A 10,000-nucleotide genomic window follows, 5' to 3' on the forward strand; every position below is an offset into this window, starting at 1 on the left:
GGTGAAGCAACGCTCAGCTTATATCACAGACTGACATAAGCTCAGAGCTGGGCCAGCAGCATTGTTTCCCCGTTACAATGGGAAATCACTTACGTTTTAGTGTACGTTCACGTTAAGTCCTGCCAGTTGATGCCAGCCAGTTGATGCCAGCCAGTTGCCGTCAGCCAGTGTTTACGTTGGGCCCGGCAAGTTGCTGTCCAGCAAACTGCTGCCCCGCTGTCATTCATTGACAAAACACACAAGTGACAAAACGATCAGCTATATGATAAATTTGCAGGAATGTAGCCTACAAAGGTAGACGCTTGTATATGTTTTCAGTGGTGCTACAGTGGAGAAAAGAAACTGGCATGTCATTTTGTTCAACACCTGCTGAACATTCTTACTAATTTTGAGAAAGATTGGAAAATAGTTTGAGCCCCATTCATTGAAACTTATTTGATCACAAAGAGGTGGGGGGGTTCATTGTCTGTTGGATTTTTTTTTTTAATCTGGTTTGGTGACAAGTGTGATATTTCTAACACAGATCTAATTCGAAGCTCTAGTTTTACAAGTTGAGAAACAATGAAACAAGATTATACTTACCATCGGAACCGACTTCTCTTGCAGTGTCTTCCCATGTGGCATTTATGATGTCCCTGTTGTGGTAATTGCGGTCTTCTTTGTCATAAATCACTGATCTGAGAACCGCCAGCCTTTTCTTTTGTGTGCGCGCGACAAAGCAAAAAGCTGGCTGGCAGGGGCTGGCAAGGGCTGGCGGCCAGCGTGAACGCCCGTCACCAGCTTACATAGCGGGAAAGTAGACAAGGATGTGCACTCCCTCTCCAGCCATTTGCTGGCAGCTGCAGCCGGCTGCCGTCAGCAACTGGCTGGACTTAACGTGAACGCACCTAGTCTTGTGTGAGGACTCTCGCTAGGAGGCAAGATTGCACAGGCACTTAGTGCTGCAGGCTTTGGGAACCATCCCAACACCGACTGTACTGAAACCCTCTTGGCCAAGAGAGTGGGGATGTAACTTGGGCAAGACACTCTCCACTAAAATCAAATTCAAGCCCAGATAGTCGGGACAGCAGTTGCCTCCTCTGCTGTTTTGATGGCCATTGTCGAACACGACAGACCATCATGCATATATGACTGATGATGAATGATGAGGACGATGAGGACGGCTGTGCTGTGGAGAGGGGGGGGGGGGGGCTTTTAGCTCTGGGACTGTGTGACAAGCCTGTACTCCACGCTGTCTTTCATCATGTATCCCGACGTCAACCAGGCCCGAGAGATACAGACACCTGCAGTGTTGGTCAGGACATTTTCAGCGACACTCCCAGAGACACTGCATGAAGTGGGTGACCCTCGGCTGTGTTGTCACCGATCTCCCCACCGTTCTCACAGCACACTCCACCCTGTGTTGTGCCAGTCTCCCCACCGTTCTCACAGCACACTCCACCCTGTGTTGTGCCAGTCTCCCCACCGTTCTCACAGCACACTCCACCCTGTGTTGTGCCAGTCTCCCCACCGTTCTCACAGCACACTCCACCCCGTGTTGTGCCAGTCTCCCCACCGTTCTCACAGCACACTCCACCCTGTGTTGTGCCAGTCTCCCCACCGTTCTCACAGCACACTCCACCCTGTGTTGTGCCAGTCTCCCCACCGTTCTCACAGCACACTCCACCCTGTGTTGTGCCAGTCTCCCCACCGTTCTCACAGCACACTCCACCCTGTGTTGTGCCAGTCTCCCCACCGTTCTCACAGCACACTCCACCCTGTGTTGTGCCAGTCTCCCCACCGTTCTCACAGCACCCTCCAGCCTGTGTTGTGCCAGTCTCCCCACCGTTCTCACAGCACACTCCACCCTGTGTTGTCTGTCTCCCCACCGTTCTCACAACACACTCCACCCTGGTTAGTGTTCAGTTCACTTGCTCTGTTACGTTACTCTAGGAGGCGTCACTGCGTTCGGACAAATCCCTATACGCTACACCACATCTGCTAAGATGTCTGGCCAGCAACGTAACCCAACGCGCTTGGCCAGGTTAGAAACCACGGGCATAAAATCCCTGCCTCTGCTGGGATTTGAATCCCCGTGCATGTCGATGAGACTGGGCTGGACTCTGCTTTGCATTACTGGGACGCTCTCAAACCAGACTTTTCCTATGTGACCTTGAAATAGGGTCAAGGTACAATATTCAATAAATAGGACATATATTCCGCGTGCACCGGTTTACATCACATGCCCCACGATTTGAAAAAAGCATAGATAGATAGATAGATCTTTTCGTTTTTATCTGTCTAACCGGACGGAGGGGGGGGGGGGGAAGCAACAGCATTTTTCTGTCAAAGAAACCTTGAACAGCTGATAACAGCCGTGAACATCATTGTCCCTCCACAGGTACTACACTGCCGGGGAAAAGAAAGGCCCCCTGTTGCGGGGATTGAACCTGGGGGGCCCCATGTACCGGGAGCCGTTTGACAAGTACCGGGACAACCTGATGGTGGGGGGGCTGGCTGCTGTCGTTCTCTTCGTCCCCCTCGTCACCGCCTGCTTCGTCTACAAGTTCCGCTTCCAGGTAGGGGGTTGGGGGGGGGGGGAGGTGATGGACGTCTTCATCATCATCATCATCGTTATCATCATCATATCATCGTTATCATTATCATCGTCATCATTATCATAATCATCATCATAATCATCATCATCATCATCATTATCGTCATTATCCTCGCCATCATCATCATTATCGTCGTCATCATCATTATCGTCATCGTTGTCATCGTAATCGTCATTATCATCATCAGTATCATCGTCATTATTATCATCGTCGTCGTCATCATCGTCATAATTAATAATAATAATAATAATGATGAATGTGGTGGTGGTGGTGGTTGTGGTGATTGTAGAAGTCGTGTTAGTCGTAGTAGTAGTATTTGTTGTTGTTGTTGTATTGTTATTATTACTTATTATTGATGCTGGGGGTGATGGTGGCGGTGGGGGTGATGGTGTCGGTGGGAGTGTTACGATCATTTTACACACCACTTTCACTTGTCTAAATTACTGAAGAGAACGGCATGGTACGAACGTTTTTTGGAGGGTTAATACTTTTGAATGTATCTTTATATATTGTACACATGGCCTGTGCAATAACAATTCTTGGGTCATAGTGCTCTCTCTTGATCTGTCCACCGACAGACTGCTTTCTGTCCATGATCTGTCCACACACAGACATAATTCTGACCATGATCTGTCCACCCACAGACTGCTTTCTGTCCATGATCTGTCCACACACAGACAGAATTCTGACCATGATCTGATCTGTCCACCCACACACTGCTTTCTGTCCATGATCTGTCCACCCACAGACTGCTTTCTGTCCATGATCTGTCCACACACACACTGCTTTCTGTCCATGATCTGTCCACACACAGACTGCTTTCTGTCCATGATCTGTCCACACACAGACTGATTTCTGACCATGATCTGTCCACCCACACACTGCTTTCTGTCCATGATCTGTCCACCCACACACTGCTTTCTGTCCATGATCTGTCCACCCACACACTGCTTTCTGACCATGATCTGTCCACCCACAGACAGCTTTCTGACCATGATCTGTCCACCCACACACTGCTTTCTGTCCATGATCTGTCCACACACAGACTGCTTTCTGTCCATGATCTGTCCACACACAGACTGCTTTCTGTCCATGATCTGTCCACCCACACACTGCTTTCTGTCCATGATCTGTCCACACACAGACTGCTTTCTGTCCATGATCTGTCCACACACAGACAGCTTTCTGACCATGATCTGTCCACACACACACTGATTTCTTACCATGATCTGTCCACCCACAGACTGCTTTCTGTCCATGATCTGTCCACACACAGACAGAATTCTTACCATGATCTGTCCACACACAGACAGAATTCTGACCATGATCTGTCCACCCACAGACTGCTTTATGACCATGATCTGTCCACCCACAGACAGCTTTCTGATCATGATCTGTCCACCCACAGACAGCTTTCTGACCATGATCTGTCCACCCACAGACAGCTTTCTGACCATGATCTGTCCACCCACAGACAGCTTTCTGACCATGATCTGTCCACACACACACTGATTTCTTACCATGATCTGTCCACCCACAGACTGCTTTCTGTCCATGATCTGTCCACACACAGACAGAATTCTGACCATGATCTGTCCACACACAGACAGAATTCTGACCATGATCTGTCCACCCACAGACAGCTTTCTGACCATGATCTGTCCACCCACAGACAGCTTTCTGACCATGATCTGTCCACACACACACTGATTTCTTACCATGATCTGTCCACCCACAGACTGCTTTCTGTCCATGATCTGTCCACACACAGACAGAATTCTGACCATGATCTGTCCACACACAGACAGAATTCTGACCATGATCTGTCCACCCACAGACTGCTTTATGACCATGATCTGTCCACCCACAGACAGCTTTCTGATCATGATCTGTCCACCCACAGACAGCTTTCTGACCATGATCTGTCCACCCACAGACAGCTTTCTGACCATGATCTGTCCACCCACAGACAGCTTTCTGACCATGATCTGTCCACCCACAGACTGCTTTCTGTCCATGATCTGTCCACCCACAGACTGATTTCTGTCCATGATCTGTCCACCCACAGACTGCTTTCTGTCCATGATCTGTCCACACACAGACTGATTTCTGTCCATGATCTGTCCACACACAGACTGCTTTCTGTCCATGATCTGTCCACACACAGACTGATTTCTGTCCATGATCTGTCCACCCACAGACAGAATTCTGACCATGATCTGTCCACCCACAGACTGATTTCTGTCCATGATCTGTCCACCCACAGACTGCTTTCTGTCCATGATCTGTCCACCCACAGACAGAATTCTGACCATGATCTGTCCACCCACAGACAGAATTCTGTCCATGATCTGTCCACCCACAGACTGCTTTCTGACCATGATCTGTCCACACACAGACTGCTTTCTGTCCATGATCTGTCCACACACAGACTGATTTCTGTCCATGATCTGTCCACCCACACACTGCTTTCTGTCCATGATCTGTCCACCCACAGACTGATTTCTGTCCATGATCTGTCCAACCACAGACTGCTTTCTGTCCATGATCTGTCCACACACAGACTGATTTCTGTCCATGATCTGTCCACCCACAGACTGATTTCTGTCCATGATCTGTCCACCCACAGACAGCTTTCTGACCATGATCTGTCCACACAGAAACTGATTTCTGACCATGATCTGTCCACCCACAGACTGCTTTATGACCATGATCTGTCCACCCACAGACTGCTTTATGACCATGATCTGTCCACACACAGACAGAATTCTGACCATGATCTGTCCACCCACAGACTGCTTTATGACCATGATCTGTCCACACACAGACTGATTTCTGACCATGATCTGTCCACCCACACACTGATTTCTGTCCATGATCTGTCCACCCACAGACTGCTTTATGACCATGATCTGTCCACCCACAGACAGCTTTCTGTCCATGATCTGTCCACACACAGACAGCTTTCTCTCTATGATCTGTCCACCCACAGACTGCTTTATGACCATGATCTGTCCACCCACAGACAGCTTTCTGTCCATGATCTGTCCACACACAGACTGCTTTCTGTCCATGATCTGTCCACACACAGACAGCTTTCTGTCCATGATCTGTCCACACACAGACTGCTTTCTGTCCATTATCTGTCCACCCACAGACTGATTTCTGTCCATGATCTGTCCACCCACAGACAGAATTCTGACCATGATCTGTCCACCCACAGACAGAATTCTGTCCATGATCTGTCCACACACAGACTGCTTTCTGACCATGATCTGTCCACCCACAGACAGAATTCTGTCCATGATCTGTCCACCCACAGACTGCTTTCTGACCATGATCTGTCCACACACAGACTGCTTTCTGTCCATGATCTGTCCACCCACAGACTGCTTTCTGTCCATGATCTGTCCACACACAGACTGATTTCTGTCCATCATCTGTCCACCCACAGACTGCTTTCTGTCCATGATCTGTCCACACACAGACAGCTTTCTGTCCATGATCTGTCCACCCACAGACTGCTTTCTGACCATGATCTGTCCACCCACAGACAGATTTCTGTCCATGATCTGTCCACACACAGACAGCTTTCTGACCATGATCTGTCCACACAGAGACTGATTTCTGTCCATGATCTGTCCACACACAGAGTGATTTCTGTCCATGATCTGTCCACACACAGACTGATTTCTGTCCATGATCTGTCCACACAGAGACTGATTTCTGTCCATGATCTGTCCACACACAGACAGCTTTCTGTCCATGATCTGTCCACACACAGAGTGATTTCTGTCCATGATCTGTCCACACACAGACAGCTTTCTGTCCATTATCTGTCCACCCACGGACTTATTTCTGTCCATGATCTGTCCACACAGACCAAAGAGCAGAAAGCAGAGAAACGCGCGGCACGTCTGGAGGCCACCAAGCACCGGCGCCACCTGGAGAACAACGGCAAAGGGCAACAACTCTCTGACGTCTCTGTGACGAACGGGAAAGGGGAGAGTAATCCAGCGTATGAAAGTGTTCAGGACTCGATGGACACTCACCTGTAACTGAAAAGAATTGCCAAAACTATGTTGGCGTGGGTGCTAATCTTTCGCATAAAGACAATAAACGGCGGTACCGTGTCCAACATGCATTAAGCTCACGTTAAAGAACCCACGGCAATAAAAAGGCCAAATTGTGTAAAAAAAAAAAAAATCCACTTTGATAGTAAACAAATATGCATGCAGACAGAAGAAAAGGGTGGCGCTACACTGTGGCGACGCGAGTTGTCCGGTTTTTGCACATAGAAATCTGTTGTGACATTAAAGCAATGTAATGCAATACAATACAATGCAATACAATGCAATGCAATACAATACAATACAATGCAATGCAATACAATGTTAAGTCCACATCCTTTTATGCCGCCAGAACAAAGCGAAGGTTCTCTCAAAGGTCTGTGTTTCCACAAGTCCGAAGAAAACGGTGTAGCGTATTATAATAGTTTTTTTTTTTATATAATTATGTTTATATATAGAGCTGTATAATGCTTTAACCCCACTCAGCCCCACCCACCCCATCACACTCTTGGTCCGTTTGAAAAAGCAGAATCAACCTGTTTTGAGACCAGAGGCTACTTTATATGTACATGGTTTGTTCTTATTTCAACTGAACCATTTACCTTCTATGTATCATATTTCTTCTTCTTCTTCTTCTTCGTCGTCGTCGTCGTCGTCGTCGTCGTCGACGCTTGTGGGCTCCCACATTCACACGTATATATGAGTGGAGTTTTACGTGTATGGCCGTTTTAACCCCGCCATGTTGGCAGCCATATTCCTTTTCTTTTTTTTAATTTTTATTTTGTTTGTTTGTTTTCTTCTTCTTGTTGTTTTGGGGTGTGCATGCCGGTTGTGTTCGTGTTTCCATAACCCACCGAATGCTGACATGGATTGTGGCATCTTTGACGTGCGTATTTGAACTTCTGTATGCGTATACAGACGGAGGGGGTTCAGGTACATAGCAAATCTGCACATATGTTGACCTGAGAGATCGGGGGTGGGGGGAATCTCCACCCTTTACCTACCAGGCGCCGTTACCGAGATTCGAACCCGGGACCCTCAGATTGAACGTCCAACGCTTTAATCACTCGGCTGCTGCGCACGTCTTTCGTTTTTGTGTGTTTTTTGTTGTTGTTGTTGTTTGTGGTTGTTGTTGCTGCTTTTTAAGGTGTATTTACTTACCCGTTCATTGTTTCTTTGCCTTATTTCGTTGAAGGCTGATACTGTATACAAACCAATGGCAAGCTGTCTAGGCCTTATTTCGTTGAAGGCTGTTTGGGTTTATACAAAGGTCAAGCTTCTGCTCCTTGTTTTCTGGGGGTTTTTTAATTATATTTTTTTTATCACGCAGATGTGCTGTAGCGTGTATGGATTAGTCCGCACGCTTTGATACCTCATTGAAACTGAAAACGAAACATGCTCTTGTTTGACTGGTACTTTTTTTTCAGCGGTAATTTTTTTTTTAAATCGTTACAATCGTTGCGTTTTATATACTTTTTAATCAGAAATCTGCTTCTTATTTTTTGCTGCTATTGATTTGCATTCGTGTGTGTGTGTGTGTGTGTGTGTGTGTGTGTGTGTGTGTGAATACACCAAGGTTTATTTCTGTAACAAGGACTTCCTCCAACCCGAAATACAGCCCTGTTGACATTGCGCAACATCGTTAAAAATGATAATGATTATCTTTATCTGTTGCCCTGATATCAGTGAGAGAGAGGACAAGGGACATCAATACTTGCTGAAGGGTTATTACTTCCCTTGTCCCTGGACACGCTGATGCTTGTCTGGGGATTATCTGTCTGTCTATTATTTATGTACGTTTGTTTGTGGTTAGTTTCCTGAATTCTTTGTGACATTCGCTGATGTTATTTTCTTCTTCTTTTTTTTTCTTTCTTTTTTTTCGTCTTTTTATTTTTGTTGTTATATTTATCAGATAAATCTGCTCAGTCATTGTTTTTTCGATGCTTACTTGTCAGTCTAGTTGCTTTCCAGCATGTACCTGTTTTTGGGGTGTGTTTGGGTTTTTTTCGGAATATCAAGGTGAAAAGGTCTGTCGAGAGAATCTAAATGCTGAGTGTGTGGGCGTGCGTGTGTGTATGTCAGAGAGAGAGAGAGAGAGAGGGGGGGGTTGTTCTTGTTTTGTTTTTGTTGTTGTTGCTGTTGTTTTCTGCTTTCAGTTTGCTTGCTTGTGAAGTATGACACTTTAGTGCATTTTTTATTTCGGTTTTTGTTCTTAATAAACAGTGCATAAGTACTTGCGTTATGCATTTTGTTCTTGTTTGGAGAATATGCTGTGTACATAAGGGTTGTGCATGTATTTGTGCGTGTGTGTGTGCGAGAGAGAGAGAAAGAGAGTGTGTGTTCGTGTGCGCGCGCTCGTGTGTATGTGGAAGAGAGAGCGTGTCTATTTGTGGAAAAAAAAAGTGACAGATGCTGTCACACGTAAATAATGAGAAAAGAAAATGACATGCAGGAAGGGAGGTAAGCATGTTGATTTTTTTTTTTTTTTTTTTTTTTTTTTCTGTTCTGCGCTATAGCCGAGTAGTTAAGGCGTTGGACTTTGAATCTGAGGGTCCCGGGTTCGAATCTCCGTAACGGCGCCTGGTGGGTAAATGGTGGAGATTTTTCCGATCTCCCAGGTCAACATATGTGCAGACCTGCTAATGCCTGAACCCCCGTTGTGTGTATACGCAAGCAGAAGATCAAATACGCGCGTTAAAGATCCGGAAATCCATGTCGGCGTTCGGTGGGTTAGGGAAACAAGAAATACCCAGCATGCACACCCCCGAAAACGGAGTATGGCTGCCTACATGGCGGATAAATAAACAAAACAGTCATACACGTAAAATGTTACTGTCTGTCTGAGTGTGTATATGTGCGTGCCCGAAACCTGATACAGTGACACAGGAAACGAATGATGAGCGCCCAGTGGCAGCCGTTAGGCGGATCTACCCAGGTAGGCAGCCTTTGTACAAATGACCCCGTGTTTGTAAAGCGCTAAGAGACTGGTCTCCGACCGAGGATAGGTGCTATGGTAAGTATTCATATTGATCAATCAATCACATGTGTGTGTGTGTGTGTCTGTGTGTGTGTGTGTGTGTGTGTCAAAGAAACACACACACACACACACACACACACACACACACACACACACACACACTGTGTCCTTCGATGCTCGGTCCACTTTTCAAGCACTGCAAGCTTGGTGATAACATCGGACAGTCACTCTCAGAACGTGTACCTTCATGTTGCCCGTGTCCTGTGAGACAGGCCTGTGCTGTTCAAATCAACTGCTGTTTGCCCAGCCACAAGGTCCAGTCAGTTGCTCAGCAACTGTGCCTTGAAAGTGCGTGC

General features: G+C 46.7%; 1 protein-coding gene across 1 annotated transcript in view; it reads left to right on the forward strand.

Annotated features, from left to right (window-relative positions):
* The window catches only part of LOC143298882 (uncharacterized), a 22,298-nt gene extending 13,394 nt beyond the window's left edge, over nt 1–8,904 (forward strand). The window contains exons 4-5 of the mRNA XM_076611890.1: nt 2,381–2,558; nt 6,479–8,904. Of these exons, the coding sequence (XP_076468005.1) occupies nt 2,381–2,558; nt 6,479–6,655 (355 nt within the window). The 3' untranslated portion in view covers nt 6,656–8,904. The remainder of the gene's footprint in view (nt 1–2,380; nt 2,559–6,478) is intronic.
* Nucleotides 8,905–10,000: the final 1,096 nt, after the last annotated feature.

This window comes from Babylonia areolata, chromosome 24 (genome assembly GCF_041734735.1).
Source record: "Babylonia areolata isolate BAREFJ2019XMU chromosome 24, ASM4173473v1, whole genome shotgun sequence".
NCBI lineage: Eukaryota > Metazoa > Mollusca > Gastropoda > Neogastropoda > Buccinidae > Babylonia > Babylonia areolata.